The 22,436-nt window shown below is 48.9% G+C and overlaps 1 protein-coding gene and 1 long non-coding RNA gene across 7 annotated transcripts in view; one reads left to right on the top strand and one right to left on the bottom strand.

Annotated features, from left to right (window-relative positions):
* The window catches only part of anks1b (ankyrin repeat and sterile alpha motif domain containing 1B), a 91,009-nt gene that overhangs the window by 49,712 nt on the left and 18,861 nt on the right, over positions 1–22,436 (top strand). For all 6 annotated transcript variants that reach the window (XM_057022060.1, XM_057022059.1, XM_057022058.1 and 3 more), the window contains 7 exons: positions 4,105–4,292; positions 10,074–10,717; positions 10,977–11,099; positions 12,420–12,489; positions 14,100–14,206; positions 18,470–18,568; positions 19,121–19,273. In XM_057022060.1, the coding sequence (XP_056878040.1) occupies positions 4,105–4,292; positions 10,074–10,717; positions 10,977–11,099; positions 12,420–12,489; positions 14,100–14,206; positions 18,470–18,568; positions 19,121–19,273 (1,384 nt within the window). The remainder of the gene's footprint in view (positions 1–4,104; positions 4,293–10,073; positions 10,718–10,976; positions 11,100–12,419; positions 12,490–14,099; positions 14,207–18,469; positions 18,569–19,120; positions 19,274–22,436) is intronic.
* Positions 16,746–19,238, bottom strand: LOC130519030 (uncharacterized). Its single transcript, XR_008948202.1, has 4 exons — positions 19,102–19,238; positions 18,444–18,605; positions 16,978–17,029; positions 16,746–16,877 (listed from the first exon to the last, which is right to left on the bottom strand). It is a non-coding gene; the product is annotated as an uncharacterized LOC130519030 (long non-coding RNA).

Below are 22,436 nucleotides of genomic sequence, written 5' to 3'. Positions count from 1 at the left end.
CGTGAACCCAAACACACCCCGACATGTTTTTGGCGAGTCGTTTGGGCCTTTCTGGCATCGGCGACCAGACAAATGTTTGCTCAGAGGCTGCTTAGGCTAAAACGGGACGACGGGCGATGCAGACGGTCACTGGAGCGCGCTCGGCTCGTCTGGGCGAGCAGCTGCAGCGGCTGACTCACCGTGGAAACATTGAAATGGTTCCTCTCTCCTCTTGTCTGGGTTGGGGGGGTAGAGTCTCCACAGAAGCCCAGCCAATCCTCCTCCTCTCCTCTCCACTTCCTCCTGGAGGACACGCCGGTGTCATCTCTCCCAGGTCAAGAGTTGATTCCAGAAACTTGAAAGCAGAAAATAGATTAAAATGCAGCAGTAATTTAGCCTCATTAGTGAGTTGCACCTAATTTGGTCCCCTCACCTCTCGCACAGCGGGAACGTTTCCCACCTTCGTAATTAACGACAGTTGTTGCCGTCTCTCGATGTGTGAGACGGCGCTGCAGATGACAGACTGACGGCTTGATAAGCCCAAGATATCGGCGTCATGGGAGCAAGTATATTATGACAGACAGATGATGTCAAAGAAAGACGGCACGCCGCCCCACCTCCACTCCCGTCACCCCCCTCAACCTCCTCATCGTCGTCCTATCTTTGGCGTGGTAAATAATGCGCTCGGAGGGATCCCACGCGGCGCGCGGTGGGCCGCCGCTCAGCTTGAAGTACACATAATCAAGTTGAATGTTGTGGAGCCTAATTAATCCACCGGATTTCATTTAACTTCTGATCCATCAGCCTCTGGCAATCTCATCATAAACACACACACACACACACACACGGGCATTTATACAGGTCTAGTGTGAAGTAGTTTGCACTGGTGGCTCCTGGAGAAGGACGGCCTCACTTTGTCAGAGCGCTGTTCCCGCTGACTGTAATCTGCGGACGCTGGAGGTCATTTTTGTTTCCTCATCCTGCCTGAAATGTCAGGTGGGTCCTCCTCTTGGACTCTCCTGAGGCTGATGGGACGTGAACATGCACGTCGGGCTAACCGGCGCTCTGCTGTCTCCTCAAATGGAGACGGAGCTGTTAGGCTTCGTTATTTTAATGCATCTCAATTGTTGGAAGCATCGGACTTTTTTTTTTTTTTTTGCATGATACAGTGCTCGTAACTGGGAGCACTAATGGCTTTGGCATTTAGAGCTCATTAATCTGTTGCCTTTTGTCAGTGGGTTCGCTGCCGAGGCCGTGTTGGTGCTTAACTCATGCAGGGCGAAACCTGCTGCTCCAGTCATTTAAGCTTCCATCTGATCTGCTCAGTGATAAACGTGTGTTTGCCTCCAGACTGGAGCAGATCTCTGCATTTATGCCACATTTATTACCAACTCTGAACTTTATTTGGGCAGTGTTCTTATTTAAGGAACCACGTGCTGCCCCCTAGCGGACAGGTGAAAGTATTCTTTTGCAAAGTCAAAAGTGGCGTTTGTTTTTTCATTGGTGTTGGTTTATTTTGACACCGAGTTTATTTAGATGTTTGCTCATCTCTCCGCTCCGCTCCTCTGAGTCTTATGTCTTCAAAGTTCGTGTGTTCTTTTCTCAACATCCCTGACGGTCTGACAGAACCCCCCACCCCCCACCCCCCCCCACCTCGCTGCAGAACGATTTCTTCTAATGCAGCATCACAAAATCCGGGCTAATGAACAGAAAAGCAGTCGCACCGATAACGGTTTAAGTCATTACGATAATTACCTTTCGGTCTCCTGAGCCGGTGTTGGAATGGATCTGGATTAGTCAGCCAGTCCGGAGATTTAATGGAAACAGCCATACATTATGACGTCTACATCCCAACTCGTCTCACTCAGAATTTAGGCTCATGGGTGTGCTCGTGTTGTTAGCAGTCAGCACACAGTCGTCAATGACATGTTAGACCGGTGTGTGTGTGTGTGTGTGTGTCCATGTGCATAATCCCCATCCAATCAGCCATGACGTGTTCATTAGCCCACTGTCTGTTTGCATTGTTAACGCTAAGACTCAGCCAAGGCTACCGTCTGTGTGTGTGTGTGTGTGTGTGTGTGTGTGTGTGTATGAATGAAAGAGATGATGCCTTTTGTAAGAAGGAAGCAGCAGGGCAGAGATAAGAGCGTGACTAAAGGAGGGATACCAGTGCTTTAAAGTTGTTAATAAACTCATTAAGTGCTGCTGACTAAAGCAAACCTCCCACTTCCGGACGTCCGTCCCATCATTCCTGGTTTGAATACAAATTACTTTTAAGCTTGATAAACATCTAGCAAAGTGAAGAAGGAAGGCTGTTTCTGTGGGGACAGTGCAGCCGCATCGTAGATCTGTTGCCCTCCCGGTTCTTGTTTGGTTGACATATTGGGCTTTGACACCTCTCTGCTACCTCCTTTTTCCCACCAAGGGACTCCACTCTATGTGTGTGTGTGTGTGTGTGTGTGTGCTGCTCTGTCTGCAGCCTAAGCCTCTCTGGTTCTCACCTGTGGGGAATTTGATCAACCGCCAGAAGTACGGAGAGAGAAAATGTCTTGACCTTTGACTCAGAAGCTCTAACCAGAGAAGGGCGAGGCCTTGAATGCAACACAGTAGTTGGGTAATTCAGAATTCATCAAACGTTGTCAATTCCCAATCTTATGCGCTCCTTTCGGCTCTTTAAGCTCCGCAGCCTCTTGCCTGAGGGGGAGGCGGGCAGAGAGTGTGTGTGCTGGGTGAGAGGGGTCCCTCCAGATGCAGGTTGCCCTCCTCCCACATCTGGAGGTGTGCTGCAAATGTCCGTTGTCGTGGAGAAGCTGGCTCCGGCGCTCCTTTGTGCAGGTGAGCAGCCCCCACACGGCGATGCAGGCGGCGCTCTGTGAATTGAGGTGAGGACTGAGCTGCCACGTCCCGCACGCCCCGGGCGCCCCAGGACACAGAGGCGCTAATGCGCCTTCCTGCCCAGACTGGAGGTGTTGCTGCTCCAGCCGAGGTCGTCACACAGCCTGAAATCCAGTTATGGAGCGCTGCTGTGGCGGTCTCAGGCAGGAGGAGTGGACGATGTCCGTCAACACGATCCCCCAGCGCACGCCCAGGCATGATGTCCATGCCGGCAGCTTTCCGTGGATGAATCCTCCCCACTTCTCCTGAGGGGCTCTTTTCTGGGTGCTGGAGGGAGGGCGGAGGTCTTGAAAGGAGGTAGAACCTATTGAGAGGGAGGGGCCCCCGGGGCAAGGCACATCTGTGGTGTTATAGTGATACATTTTATGCCTTTCCACATGGAAAGTGTCCCTGGAGCTTCCGGGCATGTGAGTCTTTGGCTCTGGACTTGGAAACTCTACAAGTTTGAATGGAGCCGCTCTTCAGAGCCCAACACAAGTCCACAAAGCCTGAAAAGATGTTTCCTTCTCCTTCATTCGTCCTCTCCCGCTGCCATAATTTCCCTACCTCGAGTCTCGGAGCAACTGAGCGTCTGTCTGCAGGTACCCTGGTGTGTGTCGGGGGTATTTTAGTCTTCTCTATTGATTTGCTTTGCTCACATATTTGGATTAGCGCGCTCACACAGACGCTAACAGACGCTGAACCGCCTCAGCAGTTTGTTCCGCATCCTGCGAATGCCTCATTATGCAAGATTATGTCTTACTTCCTGTGTCCTCAGCCTTTTTTCCCCCTCGCTCTTCTACTCACTGTGAAACCCTCCGGTCTCTCTTCAACAGCGTGAATTCGAATCGATTCCACCAACGCAGAAATTAGATTGGTGGCACAGAACATCAGCAGGCCAGAGCCGGGCAGGAGTACAGCGCTGCGGGAGCGCAGCTGTCGCTCTTTCCCCCGGCTGATCGGACCTCTGACAGATACCAGGAACCCAGTTTGCTGTTCTGCCTGGCAACACAAACAAAAATGTTGTTCTGTGTGGATTCTTTAATGGTCCGGATGTTAGCCGACCAGTAGGTGTCACTGGGATGAGACGGTGGAAACAGTGGTGTGCTGGGACTGTTGGGGGCATTTTATGGAATTAGAATGATTTTTTTGGAGTATCCTGTCTGCATCTTTTGGGTCAGAACATGCCCGATTTGTCCTTATCAAGGCTCCGTCACGCCCTCTTTAGCTGACATGAATTTCTCTGTCCCAGCCCAAGCAGCGCACCTCTCTGTCCTCGTCCCTGGACGTTCAGAGGCCGGTCAACCACAGCTGCGAGCCCAGCGAGGTGAGCTCGTCCCTGGGCTACGCCAGCTTCAGCACCAGCCCCCCCGCCAGCCCCCCGCTCAGCCCCAACCAGGAGGACTCCGCCGGCTCCAACGACGACTGCCAGCTCGCTGGTAAGCTGCGACTCTCAGCTCCGACCTGTGTGTATTCTCCAGCTGGTGACTGAGCGGGGGGGTGGGGTCATGTGATCCCTGCAGGGTGACAGCAGTGATAACGGATGAAGCGGCTTTTTGTTTTGAAAGTCCGGTGTCGGTGGAAAGCCTCGCCTCCTCAGTCTCTCCGCTCTTTCACCGAGTGATATAACGCCGCTCGTTTCATTCCCGGTGTTCTCGTCCCTCAGCGCCGGCCCGACTCGCCAGGCCTCGAAAAATAATGAAGCATGAATCACGCCGCCCGGCAAATTAAAATAATATTTCTGTTGCTGTCACACGGGGGCCGCAGTCCGGGAGCAAAGACCTGAAAGGCTAAACATGTGTCAGACTTCAGCGCTTGGATGTGATTCAGCTTTGCCCTGTAAAACAGACAAAAGTTCATTTATACACCAACTTAACACGGAACTCTCTTCTACATGTCAGCTGATTTTATTAAACAGACTTCGCCTGGAAATTACCACGCAAACAAGCGCTCCGCTGTCTGGAAAAAGTCCGTCCGGGGGCCTTTTTCCTCGTCCATCAGACCGCTTGAATCACCGCTTCTAACCCCCCCCCCCCACACACACACACACACATGAATATTCCGTGTCATGCACAAGACTCTCATAATGAGGCCGGTTGGGCCTCGAATCTGCAGACGTGCACGTTCCGCTCTTTCTCAGTCGGTGTGTAAACACTAAATAATGCAGACCTGTTTAGCATTGACGTGGCGTTTTTATGCTTCTGTGTTTGTCAAGCGAAAAATAGACCATAATAAGCGCTTATATAATCAATTTTCAACATTTGCTCGCTTTTTAGTTGCATGGTTGTAGTTTCACGTACCGGCTTATTTAAACTCGGCTAACGTTACTATGGTAACATAAGGAAGAGGGCCCGAGTTTGAATCCCTGAGTCCTCTCGCCTCATGTGGAGCAGAGGGACCGAGGCAGACAGGGGGGTGGGCCGACCCTGGAGCGGCTCCGAGGACCCTTTGATCAGCGATCCTTCGGAAAAATGCTCGTTCAACACTGGACGAGACGCCATCTAATATTCCCACTGAAGTGTCGCTGATTTTTCTAGAGCGTGTTTTTTTATTCTTTCTTTTTACTTTCGACACAGTAACGTCCTCGTTTACAATATTAGTGCAGGGATTTCAGACGCTTGGGAATCGCTGCTCAGCCGAACTGCCTCCTTACGGACTGTTTTATTAGCTGCGCCACAACCTTTAGCTCAAGTTCCGTCCCAAGTTTTTCAGTCCCGTGGGGGGGGGGGGGGGGAGCAACAAAGAGACACTTCCTGTCTCTGTCATCACTCTTTTTCTGGTGCTCTGCTCATCTTTCCTGCACTCTCTACTTATTAGCTTTATAAAGCCCATTGTGGGGTTGTCATGGTAACAAGTGGGGGAGAGAGAAAGTATATGTATATTGATGCAGAAGGCAAAGAGTCGCCGGAATTAAAAGTGACGCCTCTGAAAGGGAGAAAGTGGGTGAGCAGGAGAGAACGGCAGTGTAAGGTTTCAGGGAGGAGGAAGAGGAGGAGGAAGGGTGGCAGAATACAGAAATCAGGAAAATGGAGAGAATGGAGTGTGCGATTTCAGTGGGATGAAAAGGGAAGTGAAGACGCTCTCCCCCCCTGCAAGACCATAAAAGGCTTTTCCTTCCTTCCTCCTTCACTCTCTCTTCTTCCTCTAACGTAAGAGAAACTCCGCAGGCGAACACTTCCACGCCGAGCTAACATGTATGAAATAAAAATGTGGCCCTGCAGCGGGGAATGCAGGTGTCACCCACCTGCGTGGGAGACGGTTCCAAAAAGGACTCCTATTTTTAACCGGCTCCGTCAGCTGGGGGCTGCGCTTGATGCTCGCGGAGCTCCAGCGTGCGTGAAGCTGCGATGCCCCAGACGCTGTTGGCAGACATCCGGGTCCAGCGCAGCAGCTTCTCTGGCTTTCTTCTCCTCCTGCAACATCAAAACCGCTCCGTGGCTGCGGTTCCCCGTCATCTGTGAAGCGCTGGCCGTGTTTCAGAGGCGCTGAAGCGCGGTACTCCTCCCTCCCTCCCTCCCAGTTTGTGTGGAGACGATGACAGAGCTGGATCGACACCTCGTCCCAGAGTGGGTTTCCAGTCTGGCGCCTCTGAACATCACCAGCCTGTAGTAAAATTTCCATCCTGCAGCAGCCACGCTGCTAATGTAAAGCAGCTATCGACACGCTCGCTCATTAACAGCCTCAGACAGACGCCTGTGTTGCCGTTGTAACGACGGCTGAATGAGTTTCAGGACCACGTTAGGAGCGCAGATGACACCAAAATACCCAACTGACCCCCTAGATTTGGCCCAGATTTAGATCAGATGACTCAACACACGTGCTGCTGACTCGCCAGCAGCGGGAAAAAAGGTTACAGCTTGACAAACGTTGCCGTGGCGATAAACTGCACTCAGGAGCGAACACTATATAGTTCTAATCTATACGCGTACGTGGCCCCTCGCTGCCGTGAGGTGGGCTTCATTAGGTACGTGTGAGCTACCAGACATGAAGTGATGATCTCAGGAGAGTTCTATTTTTCTCTCCCCTACTCTTGGGGGGGGGGACTGACCTGTTTACACACTATTATGGTGTTATAGTGATGCCAGCGCAGCTCTCTGGGTTTTTTCACATTAGTGGGGAAACTATCCAAAATCCATATCCTCATATTGACTCTTTTCATGGGTCATATGCTGACATTTGATTTATTTTTAAGATGGGAACGGATTCAAACTGTTGAACTATCATGTAAATACTGGAGGGCAGGAGCTAATTTAATGGAGCTTCACTTTTCAAACTTTCATCCCATCGTCCTTTCATCCGACGTTCCGACCTACCGCTCAGAGCTGCTAGCGTTGCTTTGAACGCTGGAGTTAGCTTAGCATCCGTGGCTCGCTGGGATGACGGACAGCTCAGATATTACTGTAGTGGTTTTTAATAACAGTGAGCGTGACGCCACCAGGGACGACGCTGTGCTATCAGATGTTTGAAGATATTGTTTGTGGTATTTATAACTTTTGTTTGTCTGCGGCTACTTAAAAACGAAGGAAGAGGCGTGACGCTTGATTTATTGATGTAAAAGATGGTGAAATGAATAATGAAATTAGGTATTCTCAGAGGCTTTAAAAGGGGTTTATACACCTGACGGAGTGTCTTCACTGTCACCGCTGGAGTCATATTCTCATTTTTCTTGTCATATAACCTCCAGCGGTGTTCAGTTTCGCTCCTCTCCCTCCTGCCCTCTGCATCAATCAGTCCTTCATTCGCTCCCTCCTTCATTCCTCCGGCTCTCATTTGCTTCTCCCTCTTCCTGGCCTGTCATTCACTGTTGCATGCTCCCGGCCGCCCCCTCACTCTCTGTCAGCCTCGCCGCCATTCGTCAAAATTCCCTCTTTTCACTCGTGCGAGTTTTCCTCCGGGGGCTTTTCATTTAAATGTTTCTCTTTAGTCTCCCTCTGTTGCAGCTCATCGATCACAGAATACTTTATTCACATGTCATTACTCCCTTTGTTCACATGGAGGAAAACTTATCTGCGTTGGCTAAATTGTGTGGATGCAGATCAACTTTATTACAGATTTGGAATTGTGATTAAACCTGGCCAAAATTCCGTTACATTCTCGGTTTGTTGTCTGTTTTTTGTTTTTATCGGAGGAAGAAACGCCGGCGCTGACCACCGGAGCAGCCTCTTTATTAACGAGCGATTAAACACGTCATTAAACGCCGCGGCTTGCGAAAACAAATCAGTCTTATCAAAGATATAATTAAGACTTTGGCTGACATCTTAGCACATCCCTGCAGCGTGAGCAGAGCTCTGGCTAACAGTGTTAATCACAACACCCCGGCACGGTGCAGAAGCTTCACATCCTCCACATCCTGTCGGCAAACATGCAGCAGCAGCTGCCTGATTAAAACCAAGTGATACATCTGTCCTGAACCTTTTAATGGTGACGGATGCAGCAGATGGGGGTTGATTAATGGGCTTTTCTTTCAAGCCGAGAAGGTTCGCACCTCCGCGCGTTGCACAAAGACCAACAACTGGCGGCTTATCTGGATGCCAATCACTTGTGGGCTGAGCAGCGGCGTGCTCCAGCGTGTTTGCTCGCTCGTAATGTTGCGCAATGAAATGTTCTTTAACACCGGCGCGGCGCTCCTGCTCCGCACACGGTGAGGCGCGTTGAGGCGATGGGAGTCCTGCAGGTCCAGGTAAGACGCACTCAGAGGGAGGGAGGAGGTTATTGATCGCAGACTGGGATGGATCACCCCTCCGGTGGGTCATCCATCCAGTAATTTGCCTGAGGCACCAATACTCCTGTCAGCTTATTTGGTTTACTCCTTGATTTCTCTTTCTTATAACACCTGAAATCTGGTTTGGTGTCAGAAAACTGTTATGAACAAACGTGACCTCTTTCAGAAGCTATGCACTTTCAAACACTAGTACGGGCTGATGCAACTCTAGTTGCTATAGCGACCCACACGCTCACCTGTTGCCGTAGTTAATAGTTGGAGAAAAGTGGACAGAAGCAGTGGAAATGACAATTAAACAACTATTATTTTGTCTTGGCATTATTAAATAGCTAAAACTTGTTAAAGTGATCAATATTTGGATGAAGTTGACATGAGCTAACCTGACGTTTCAGCCATTTGGGCTCTTTTGGTGAGGAAGCGTCACAGGGCCGCAGAGCTTCCTGCATCTGGAGGACATTTATCCAGGTATAAATAAAGGCTTGATGAGTCACGATCTGTGCCCCGATGACACGGCTGTTAATGCCGTTGCCTGGTTGCAACAGCGCCGGTGAAGTGCCGCAACGCTCACATTTCAAAACAAAATCAAAACCTCTCCCTTCAGGGATCGAGCGATTCCTCCGGCGGTGACAGGGACTCAAGCTTTACAGTGATTCTGGGCGACAGTTTCTTATGGAAATTTGTGCTCATTATGGGAATGCGGCTGGATGTTCGGGGAGGGGGGGGTGAAACGTCTGACAGCAGCGTGTGTGGAGGGAGGAGGTGTTAGCCAGCAGGAGCCTGTGGTCAACTCACTGCTTTTGTACTTCCAAGCTCGCAGCCGTGAATCTGAGAGAACTGACAGCATTCTAGCAGACAACAAAGATCCTCTCCGTGGCTTCTCCTGAGGAACGCTCCATTTTTTGTGACCCCATTAATAAGCTCCTGAAATCAAACAGATGAGCTCTCCAAAATCCTGTGGACTGTTAAAGCATTGAGGGTGAACTGTAACTTTAAATGTACCCTGTGTGCAGGTTTGTGTGATCTAATCTGCTCTGTGCCTCAAATTCGGATTCTACCTCCACCCACAATTCAAACTCCAGAAAATTGGGAAGTCCCATAAAATGTTGTTGGGGGAATAAATAATGCCTCCGCTCCGGTTTTATGGTGCGCTGTAGGTTCTCCACATTCCAAACAACTGCTGTGCCCTCAGGGCATAACTTGTTTGTGAATTGTGACGGATGCGCGTGCACACGCACGCACACAGATGTGTATCTACAATTACACAAACATGCTAAAAAAAAGAAGCAAAGAAGCTTTCAGACCGTTTACGCATCAGCTTCAGCTGCATCTTCCTCGTGTCCCGGCACCTTTTCCGGGTGGATTTTATATTCTTTTACCTTTATTCTGACCACCTTTCCTGGAAACTTCCTCCACTTGTCTATATTTATGCTTGAAATCAAACCCAAACCATTTGTCCGTAATCTTAACCCCGATCAACTTTTGCTGTTCTCCCCTCCAGACGACGGGCCGTACCAGCGAGAACCCCCTCCGCCGCCTCACTGCTCTTCCTCCACATCCACCTCTGTGTTAGAGGACCGCAGGAAGAGCCACATCCCAGAGGAGTTTGCAGGCCTGCTCCACGGATCCTCCCCAGCTTGTGAAACGCTTGAAACGCCCTTCCATCTTTACAGCCCCAAATCGCACAATCATGCCTCCAGCGACCCCCAAAGCGGCCTACTGCAGGCCCCGGAGTTCAGCATCGTGATTGGAGGAGGACCCAGACATCCCTTCTCCAGGACGGGACCAGAGTCCAACGTCGGCCACCCAGAGAAGCCACAGGTGGTTTACCGGACTATATTCCACACCCAGGTGAACCAGGACCAGGCTCGACCCAGGAACTGTGAGCAGGTGGATCCAGCTGGTGGCTGGTCCATCCTGGGACGGCCACCTTCCTCCTACTCTGGCCAAAACGGAGAAGTTCCAGAGTTGCCAGGAGTCCAGCCAGGAGGCGGAGCCAAAGGGTCACAAACAGGCGCCGGGTACGAAGAGAGAGCCTGCACCCTGGGGAGGATGAGGTCCATGCCCCGCAGTGTGCTGGACCTCCAGCTGTCCAAGTCTCTGTCTAAGTCCGATTCCAACCTGGTAGCTGTGTCTCCCATACAGGTCAGTCTCCTTTTCATCTCACTTCGATCTCGCTGTCGGGGTTTTGGCAAACACAGAAACCAGTCCAGCCAATTAAATAACTCGCCAAACTGGGCCAAAATGTTCCCAGCCGTGCAGCACTTTAAAACCGGAATGAATAAATCAGAAGTCAAACATCCAGCCTCGTTATGTGTGAAAGTTTGATGAGCCAAAGGGCCAAAGCTTCACTGCTCACTTGTATTGGGAAGGAAGATTTAGAAATATTTGCTTTTATGTACAGGAGGAGCACAGCTGGGGGTCTGGCTCCAGAGACCAAGGAGGGGGAAGCCCCAGCCCAGGAGAGGGTACGAGCCCAGGGAGAAGACTGGAGAGAACCCCTTCCTTCACTGCTGAATGGGAAGAGGTGAGGAATCGTTTAGGATCAGAACCTTTTTCCGAGCATTTCCATCTTTTCTGAGATAACTAGAACCACTGAGGGGGCGGAAAAGGAACCCCAATAATTTAGCATTCTGTTTCTAATGAACGTTACAGTGGACTCAATTCTTCCTTTTAAGCCAAATAAATCAATTAAAAAAACAAAAAAGAGGATCGAGTGGGAATTTGCATCTCGGTGCCCTTTTCCACCCACACATCCGTCAGAACATGTTTCAGTCAAATTCATCACCAATCCTTGATTTCAAAAAGGATGCATTAACATTTCTGTGATTCAAATGAAATCATGCTAATAAAAGTGTGTGTGTGTGCGCGCACGCGCGTGCACCTACTTCCAGCTCACAACTTGCTGATGGTGATAAATTAGCATCCGGAACCTTCCCCTGTTCGCAGCAATTACACTGACCTTTCCTGCTTGTGAAGATGAGCTATCCCGCTTTAGGGAAACTGGATTGATGTCGAAAACTAGCAAAGAAGCTCTATTTGCATCACATGCAGGAGTGAGAGTTGCATCATTAACAGGATGCAAGTCAGGAGGGATATCACACAACAGGCAATCATCTGATATCCGTCCCCATTAGAGCTACAGCAGTAATTAAGGTAGCTTCTCTAGGTTACAAATTTGAGCTTTAATCTGGAATAACCTCTAAAACTGCTGAAGTGTTGCATTTATGGCTATTTATATAGGATGACAAGAGCAGGGGGAGTATTTTAGATGTGGCCTGAAAGGGTCAGAAAACACTGGCGTCTCCTGGCCCTTGATGGTCTGTTGTCTACAGAATACTGGGCGAATGCACGTTAATGGTTGTGTGCAGTGACATATGCAAAAACTGCCGCCCACTGCTTTTATCCATGAAGCCACCTTCATGGTCCGTCGGCCTGGAAACGCTCTGCTCAATCACAGACCTTTTAAACACCCGTGTGGGATCGGTCACGGCTTCAGGAGGCCAGTTTCCTCTGACCCATGATGATCTGGCGGCCCTGACGGCCCCGTAGTTAGCGACACATAAAGGGTCACGGATGACGGCGTGACAGCCAGCTGTCAGATGCTAATGAAGCCGCGGCTGCAGCTCCCTCGTACCTACTCCAACACACCTTTTCCTCCTTCTAGTCCTCCTTGTTTCCAATTCACAAGGGGAATGACTGACAGCCAGCGCGCAGGCTGGCGTAATGATGATGCTACATTTGAATCCAGAAATAGAGGTTAGCCTTATTACAGGCAAACGCTCCCGCTCGGACCCGCTGCACATTTCCAGAACTCAGGCTTGGTCTCTGTCCTCCCTTTGTTCAGATCGACAAGATCATGAGCTCCATTGGGGCCGGAATAGGAAGCGGATTGGACTTCAAGAAGGAAAACTCAGGTGAAACACACACACGTACGCATCGACGTCTGAGTAACTGTGACTAAAATGGACAAATGGTTGTTCAATACGAGCTCTTTTAGCTCACCAGGCAATGTGGGGCCTATTGCAGCTCTGCAGCGCCTCACAGAGGAGTCATGTTCCAGCTCTGAACCAGCATCGGGAGTAAAAACAGTCCCAACGTGACTGATTACAACAGGTGTACAGCAAAGCCCGATGTACCCCGAGCCTGAGGGTCTAGAGAATATAGCCCTGTTTAGGGTCTTTCAAGGGTCTTTGTTTTGAGCATTTGTCATGAATCCCTGGATCTGTTAGCGATTGAAAGAGGAGTAAATCTGAAGATACGATCGCTAGAACCTGTTTTAGTCATTCCAGAGTGTTCAATCCAAATCTTTCAGTCATGGGGATGAATTAGGGATTTCTCATATTCCAGCTGACAGCAGGGGTGTCGGTTTAATCCCCGTTTTTCCCTCCAGTCTTTACCTTGAATCTTCCCCTACTCATCTTTATTTAGTGATCAGCTCCCTCCCGCTGCATAAAATCCTTCATCCTGCAACCCATGATCCCCCCCACCCCCTTTTCTCTCCCTCCCTCCCTCCACATCGGTGAACGCACACACTCAGCTAGCCATGGTTACCACCAGGAGGAATCCTATTTGTGCTAAAACGGCCCCCTACCACCACCAAGACACACAGAAGCAGGAGCAAGCCTGGTGTAGAGCTGCGCACGTGCGTGTGTGTGTAGGAGGGAACTCTGCGTCTTGCAGACAAAGAGGCTGGAGTCGTAGTGTTGGCTATTATCAGCAGAGCGAGTCAGATGTATGGAGAGGGAGAGAGCAGGGTGCGATCGAGACCCTGAGAGAAGATAGACAGAGGAGAGAGAGAGGGAGAGAGAGAGAGGGAGGAATACACTGGAGAGAGAGAGAGAGAGAGAGGAGGCTGCAGAAGCATACAGATGAGTGGGAGTACTTGATAAAGAGAAATCTACAGCATAGGCAGCTTTTGCTCTCTCGCTCTCTCTTCCGCACACATGCGCACAAATACACACACACACACACACACACACACACGCTCAAGGAAGCAGCCAAGCGAGCGCAACAGCTGAAAAAGAAATCGGCTCCTCTGCTGTGAGCAGCGAAACCCGCTGCCACTGTTGCTCGTGGATCTATATTTCCCATCTTTTCCTACACCCAGCTCTGGCAGGATTTAACCCCAGGACGGGAGCTTATTTCTGGATACAACTTCAGCCTTCCTCCCCCCTCTAATCCTCCCCCAGGGCTGGAGACAGAGGAAGGACCGCTGCATCTGGACGCCTGTCTTTCACCTGCTCGCACCCTTACATGCTGACCCCTTCCCTCTTCACCATGCCTCTAGACTAGTCTGCCCCTTCTTCCTTTTCCTCTCACCCCCTTCCCCCCCTACCTGCCTCCCCTTTATCCCCTCTGTGCTGCCTTGCCAGAGGAGCCCTCAGAAGCATGGCGGGATCCTTCGACAGCCACTTTGCCCGCCATAACATGATGTGGCAGTGCCAGCTGTCTCAGCCAGACTGCCGCTGTTACCGCGTGGACGGCTACTCCCTGCTCAAACGTTTGCCCCTCCACCCTCTCATAGGTCCCCGCTGCCCGATGCAGTCCGTGGGCCAGTGGCTGGACTCCATCGGACTGGTCCAGTACGAGAACCACCTGCTGGCCAATGGTTTTGACAACGTCCAGTTCATGGTGAGTGTTTTGTGTTTGAGCTATTTAGGTCCGTGCTTTCGTTTAACCTGTCTGCTTGATTCTCTAATATTCTTTGTGTGACTGGTCATCCCCTTCATCTTATCTCTTCATCCGATTCCCCTCATCTCCTAATTTTCCACACTACCCTTGCTTTCCCATCGCTGCTGCCTCTCCCCACTCATGCCATGTGAGGTCCTCCTACGCACTGCAATCCTACGCCACAGCTCCAGCGCTAAGCTGCAGATGCACATGCTTACAGCAGCAAAAATAAATAAAATGAATACGTAAATCCATAATATGTGATTCCTTTAAAGGCAGCGGGGGTGGGGGGGGGGGGTCGACTCTTGCGTAAGCGCACATTTACAACCACCTGTTGATCATTCTTTTTTTAACCGAGGGCTTTTTGATCCTCTGTGACGTAGAAAGAGGACCTCGCTGGCTCAAACCTTTCTGGATTTTGCTCCTGTTTGTTGCCGTGGGTACTGCCACAGGCGCTGGTGAGCGCTGGGAACGGGAGGAGAGGGAAGGAGCGGCGGACGCAGGGAAGCGCAGAGGAGGAGTGATGCTGGGGGGAAACTGCAGCAGAGGCAGAACGGTGGGAGACACAGGGGGAGGGATGGTGCAGACAGGATGAGTTGATCTGGGGTTGCAGATTAGCGCTGCTCAGAGGGAAACAAAAGCCTTCAGCAACGGCAACTTTGACAGACCCAACGTGTGACGCTGTGGAAAGTAGCATCCTGACATTTGAAGCTGAAAAGGCACTTTTACCGTTGCGACCTGGCGTCCGTGTGTCCGATCTCTGATCCCTCACTCCCTCTGACCTGCAACTGTGCATCTTGTTACCTCGGCAACAGAAAAATAGGGGCAAATCTTAATGTTTTTGCCACAGCCTGTGTGATTTTGCCCCCTCTGAGCAACACCGGGGGCGCCCCAGACCACCGGAATTATTTCGGATTAGAGCGCACTCTAAAATATCCATTCATTTTAAACACAGCCACTTTTTTTTACATTTAATTGAAGCGAGAAGTTTCCTCTTTTACAGTAACTCGCCGCAGCAGACACACCACCTAATGAAGTCTCTACTGGGGGGCTCATGCCTGCAGGTTTAGAAATAACCTGCATGTTTGTTTTATTCTGTGTGAATTGGACTAAGAGAAACCAGATCGGGGAAGCGTTTCTGCACAGATGTTAATGCCAGATGTTGAATAATTGTGGTTCCTGGAGCTCTGATAGATTTATGAGACACATTTTAAATTAGAGTAAAATGAAACAACCTAAACTGTGTTCTGGCATCCCAGTGGATAACCTCAGTTTTGCTCCTTGATGTGTTTTCTCTTTCATGGGAAGTGCAAATAGCTCTAAAAGTGGCCGAGGCAGAGTGCAGGATTACACTGGGATTTGGAATCCTCTTAGTTTTCCTGCATATTCTTTAAGGTTGTGGGGAAGCCACTTAAAAAGAACTCTCCTGTGGAAGCATGTTGGCAAACTTTAGGAGGGAAAAAGGCTTTTCCATTTATCAGCTCAACCTCATTTGCGAATTGAACAAATTTGCAAATGAGCCTGACCTTGAGGCTCGTCTGCGTCTGCGAGATGGAAAAGTCACCATGTTCAGGAACGCACGCTCACACAGGCCATTAGCATTTACTACTAATTGGGGGTCATTAAGGTGGGCGTGTCCTGCCACCTCCGCTAGTAGAGGACGAGCTACGTTGGGCTGACAGACAAATGGCAAGGTTGCAGAACGGTTGCTACGGTGATGGTGTTTAAAAGGAAACAATATAGAGGTTTAAATGGGTATAAAAATGTGTAAGGGAGGATGCAGAAAATCAATACTGGAGAGGATTTATGGCCTCTTTGCAGTCCCCATATACACCCCTTTTCCACTGCAGGGGTTTCTGGTAAATGATGGGGGCAGGAACTTTACAGGAACCATTCCTCCCACTTGGCCCTCGCCATCGTCCCGTCTCCTCTGGACGCCACGAACGAGAGGAGAAGCAGTGTTTGCAGGGCTAATGCTCCTCTTCTGTGACCCAAAATTCCTATAAACTAAAGAAATAGCAGGGATTTGCATATATGAGGCACAGTAGTGATGGTGAAAGGACCCCCACAAGCCTGCCAACAGGTGCCAACATTGGTGTGGCTTCATCGGCGAGGCTCTGCAGCACAGAAGGTCCTGGAAACGTCCTGAAAACCTGGATCGATTTGTTTGAATTTGCACGTCAAACCTGACATTGGAGCTCACGAGAAGGGGCATTTCTGCGTGTTGCTTAATGCTCCAGTGTTCAACACAGTTTAGTTTCAGTGATAAGCTACAGCGCCGTTATCTGAGCCTGAATCAGATGCATGTTGCTAGTGGAAACTACATTGATGAAAGTGTTTTCAGACAGATCAGTGCAACGCTTCATGCGTTTCCATGGTAGATGTGCTCTACAACTCTCAATTTTCTCCAATTTCTGCTTTTGCCTGCATCCTTATTATATTTACATAAAAATAATTGTTGCTAGGCGAGCACCTTATTCAGGAACGGCCACATCTGTTTGGCTCGAGCTTTCAATAAAGACGCTGTGTTGTTTTACCATAGAGACGAAAAACTAGCATATCGTGTGGCTCCTTCTGGGGAGTCCTGTGACCCGGTGACGCAGCTGCTCCTTAGTAGTTTTCCAAAATGTGCCTGAGAAACCAGGAAAAAAGAGGCCTGTAACTGTCCATTTGTTAGCCTTTAATGTTGGATTCCTGGGATTTTATGGCTCTGTAGTGCAGAGCCCACTCACCTTGTGGAGTCCTCTGCTTCTGTTAACAGCTGTTATTACCATCCAACATGCACTAAAACCACAGGATGCACAAGTGTGATCAGAATATGGAAGTGGGCGATTTACTGTCGGCCACTTGAGACAAACTGGCGGATTAAGGAGGCCCTCAAAACTGCCGTCAATAGGGATCCCAATATCATACAGAGGCTCGTCCCTGAGCAGAGGCAGGAAAAGCTTTAGGTCGGAGTTTAATAGGGCAGGAAAGAGATGGACAGTAGACCAGAACAGGCCCAGAGCAGAACCTGCTGGAACCTTTACTCCTGTGTAACTGTATGCGGCTTCTATCGGCATTCTAAAAATGTGCATGACTATTTCTACTTGAACATTATGGGCTCAAGGGGAAGGATAAGATCTTTTCATTGGTCATTTTACTCAGTTCTATTAATGTCTACCTTGATCCCCTGTGACCTCCTACAGATGTAGAAGAAATGTAATATTAAGAAAAAAAGGGTAACCTAATATGTATATATGTGTGTGTATAGCTCGCTCTCGGGGGGTCCAGCATGGAGCAGTTAGTCCTGTCTTTGAATATGAAAATACTTTTGCGTTGCACTACGATAACCAGCCTGGGAGCTGAGGTGAGGAGCATCAGAACGGAGTTCAGCTACAGGGTGAGTCCAGAATGGGGCAGTGCTGCGGGGGGCCGGTGGCACAGACTGGCCCTGGAGACGGTTGTTCTACTGTAGCAATAAGCCTGGAGGTACCTCACTTGCTTTTCACAAAGAACATTGACATTTTAATGTCTCGTTAAGAAGCTACAATGACGATTACAGGAAATAATTGGATTAATGAAGATTAGACGATTAGAGAGCCACACATTTGTCCTGACATGAGATGAATAAAAGGAAACGAGCACAGCTGTGATGGGCTTCAAATTACTAATTGCATGATAATCTGACACCTGGTTTTGGGATTGAACAGGGACTGGGCTGAGTTAGGAGTTCTCAGAAGAATTGGAGCTTGGGAGTCACTCGGATGGAGATTTATACATTCCTCGAGGAAGATATTTCCAAATTGTAATTAAAATGTCACTGCCTACCACCCGAGTCTCTGCTTTGAGAGCTCAGCACTCCTCAGCGGACTCCCAGGAAGGAGTAGAGGGAGTTTCTTCGATCCTCTGGATTTCTTTGCCGACATTACCAGTGTGACAGGGTAGAGATGGAGAGACTTGCAGGTGTAATCCTTCAGCCCTGCTCCTGTGTGAGCCTGCTCTTAATGCTGCCTTCAGGCTGGTCACACACTCCCCAGTGATTATTTTACATTACTCTTCACTTCTGTCCATATCTATATGTCTGCTGGTTCCCAGCTGAGCTTCTCGTTCCACCCCGCTCCTCACCTTTTCTCTCCTTGCATGTCTACATTAATGCTCCATTTGGGGCTAAAATGGGATTTTTCTTTTTTAAAACAAATGCTACTTAAAAGCAAACCTTTGTGCCACTGTGTCGCTCCGCAGGGTAGTAATGTGGTGGAAGACCAGGACCTGCTGGAGATCGGGATCCTGAACTCGGCCCACAGACAGCGCCTCCTACAGGCCATCAGGCTGCTGCCCCGGGTCAGTATTTCAGCTCATCACCCACTGAGCCACCACACTGCAAGTTACAGAAATGAAAATGATCAGGTTTTTTTCTGTAAAACTGCTTCTCAACTGAACGAGTGTGTCAATTTAATCCTGTAGGATTTGGAGATTAAGGAAAAAAAAAATCTGCTGAGCAAAGAAACATGTGCATGTAGATAATTAGCCACTATAAAAAGGCAGCATCAGCATCGATACAAATGAGACAAAGGTGTGTGTGGAGCAGCTCCGGACAGATCCCTGCTCATCTACCTGCCTGAAGCAGAACGACCCCTCTGGACTGTCAAAATAAAAGTGAATGATATATGAACGGCGGCTGCACTCCCCAGCCCTCGCCGCGGGCCTCCCGTTCAAATCTAAACCTTGTTTGTGTTCGTCACGCAGAAATATTGCAACTATGTGATTTTAATGCTGCAGTTCTTTTGTTGTTATGGGCTCTGGGTTCCATGACCTCCAAATTAGGCTGTTCTAAAGGGAAAAGGGCAGCACCTTGTTCATACCAGACATCTGACCTGCGTCTTTCTCCTGAAGGTGCGGCCGGTGGGTTACGATGGAAATAACCCCACGTCTGTGGCGGAGTGGCTGGAGTCGCTGGAGCTGGGAGACTACACCAAGTCTTTCCTCATCAACGGCTACACCTCCATGGAGCTGGTGAAGAAGATCTGGGAGATCGAGCTCATCAACGTGAGTCCTTCTTCTCAGTCCAACTCCTCTGTGTGATACTTTAAACCGCCCGAAGGTCAAATGACCTGAGTAATTAGCTGAAACTACCAAAGAAAGACTGTGTAGAGTAATCTGAGAAACGTCTGGATATGTAGATTTATTTCCATCTCTAAACAACTGAGCTGTCAAGTAATATCTCAACACTCTGTGTAAGAGTGAAATAATGGCTTCATTCCTTTGATAAATCCAGAAAAAGAGCGTTAATGCTTAATGGAAACACAGCTGGAGCCAAAAGAATCATCTGTGATAAGAACACCGAGTTCACACTGTGCCAAAAGCCCAACAGGCACTTTTTCTCATTACTCTGCAGAGTGTGTGTGTGTGTGTGTGTGTGTGTGTGTGTGTGTGTGTGTGTGTGTGTGCATGCGCATGTTAAACACACGACTACAAACACGAGGAGGGGGCAGCTTTACCATGAGAACCTTGGTGTGACATCACATACCGTCACAGGTTGTGCAGATTTGAGCCAGTTTTTCCGATTTCTGGCTGATCTCTCAGCGGGGGGGGGCACTCCTTCGATGGCCCCGGTGTAACACAAGCGGTGCTCGATAGCGGAGGGCAGCAGCCGGACTGACTTCAATAAGAGAGAGAGAGAGAGAGAGAGGAGGAGAGGGTGAGCGAGTGCTGGATAAACCGATGAGTGATCAGCTGGAGGAGGCGGAAAGGGAGTTATATAAGCATGTGGGATGCAAGATGTTTCACAGCGCTGGGGATGCCGCCCACATGCTGCGTTAATGTGTCCGCGCGTGTTTCTGGATGCATATGTGAGTAACAGGACGTGTGAACATGTGCGGGAGCGCATTTCAAATGTATGGCTGTCCCAAACAAAGGCCTCAAGATATTAAAAAGGCTCCTAAAAGCCTCCACACTGTCAGGATTTGAAAAGAAATGGTGCTGGGGAAGGATTCTGAGAGAAGCTGCTGTGCAGAGTGCAGCCACTAGAGGCTGCACAAGGATGCAACTTCATCCGGAATCTTTTCCCTGAATATGTGAGATGATTTTATTAAAACCTGGGAGTGGGGCTCCGTTAACCTAATATTGCATAATTACAGTAACTTGTGCGACAGCTCTACCATTTGAGGGAATAATGGTCACAAAAATGGACCAATTGTAGTTGACCTTATAGGAGCATCAGGTAGATAACCATGAGATATATCACCTGGAAGGTGTCATCAATCAGTATCATCTAGGGAAATAATGCCTGACTGCATGTTGACTTCATATACGGTCGGGGGTGGGGGTGGGGGTGGGGGTGGGGGGGAATGTTGATGAAGAGGTCCCAAATGGATTTGACATCAGAGGAGGAATAAAAATAGAGTGACACCAGGAAGGACGTATGGAAGTGGAGAGATGAAGTGGAGAGAGAGAGGGAGGACAAGGAGCCCAAAGTTGTTGTTGACCACGGATTTGATGTAATCACGGGATAATTGCCGCGGGCAACAGATGCTGCGGTGTCCAGGGAGACAAGGATGGACTGTGTGGAAGTGTTGCAGCACTATAAAATGGAGTGACTGGATGAGGTGTGTGTGTGTGTGTGTTTGTGATTGGCCACATATGTGCCATCCTGCTGTTGAGGGATTATAGGAGCATCTATAAAATACCATCAGTACACACACAGAAAATACTGCAGTGTGTGTCCCAGTGCAACTCCCTCTGCAGTTTTCTTTTTATGTAACGTGCCGAGGACACTTACTAGTCCTTCCTCTCGCTTTGTGTACAGCCTCAGGACACTGGACTTAGGGTGAAACCCTCCGTGCATGGTGAGGAGCTTCCTTGTCTTGATGTCAGTGGCTTGTATCTCTTCCAGTGGCCGGGGTATTATGCCAGCAGGGCGTAGGTGTTTATGGCCTGGATCTTGTGCTTACCATAGTGTGGTACCCATAGCCACTCTTGGTGATGGTCATGACTGGGGGGTTTAGGCCTATGCAGAACAGCAGGGGGGACAGGACATCTCCTTGATATATGCCACATCTGATGCTCACACGCACAATTGGCTGTAAATATGCTTATAATTTATTCTTGTCCACGTTCTAATCTTATTTGTGTTTTATTTATTCTATTTCTATACTTTGTAAGTACAGTAAGTACAGTAGGCTGCTACGACAATTTAATTTCCCTACGAGGATGAATAAAGTAAATCTTGAATCGGCCTCCAGAGTCGTGTTCCACAGCTTCATGGACGAACTCTCAATGTTGTCAATCCAGGCAGTAGTTTTCCCCTAGTCCCCCCCTCAGCAGACATTTGATTAGAATTAATAATAATAAATTAACCAAGAATAATTACATGAAACACTCAGATCATGGGTACAAATTTTGACAGACAGACAGACAGACAGATTCGGGGCATGGGCAGCTGAGAGAGAATCATGTCCTCGGGGTCCTCCCTGCCAAGGCGAACACACAAAGTAGCAGACGACCGTCACTGAGACCAATAAGCAGAACAGCTGCTTATCAAAACATCTACCGTACTGAATGTTGTCGATCTCATTTCTCACATGACTCCGTGGGATATCTGCGGCCTAGAATCCGGAGCGGCTTGTATCAGTACAAAATTGATTTTCTTTCTAAAATTAGATTATCCGGCTTTTAATCAGCTGCGCTCTGTCGTCCAGTAATTACGGTAATTATTCTTGGTTAATTTATTATTAAAATAATTACTAAAGATCCGGGGTTTCATTAGAATTTGTAATAAAGGAGGACCTGAAGTGTGTTTATTCAGTACATATGTAACATGTAGCATAAATCCATACATTAATATTCATATATGGCACTAAAACAGAGAAAAGATCAAGAATGACTAAAATATGCGTAATAGAGCAGGAAGACAGACCCTGTAATGAAAACTCAGTAGATGTGACTTTCTAAATTGAATTATTCATTTTACTATTAATGATTAATAGGAATAAAATCAGCACATCAATTGTGAAACGAGTGTATATAATTAAATCTCCTTTATGCTAATGAAGCTGAGATTGAATGAAAAGGCCCCCCCAACAACCAGAGGTGTGTGTGCCCGACACACACCTCTGGTTGTTGGGAGGATGCTCTCATTTATGGCAGAACGTAAACAAATGCAGCGAGCTGTATCGGCTGCTTGAGCTCGTAATAATGGCACCGAGCTACC

The sequence above is a fragment of the Takifugu flavidus genome, chromosome 22, assembly GCF_003711565.1.
Source record: "Takifugu flavidus isolate HTHZ2018 chromosome 22, ASM371156v2, whole genome shotgun sequence".
NCBI classification, from domain to species: Eukaryota; Metazoa; Chordata; class Actinopteri; order Tetraodontiformes; family Tetraodontidae; genus Takifugu; species Takifugu flavidus.
The sequence above is the reverse complement of the archived record's forward strand: the minus strand, read 5'-3'. Positions and strand labels throughout refer to the sequence as shown.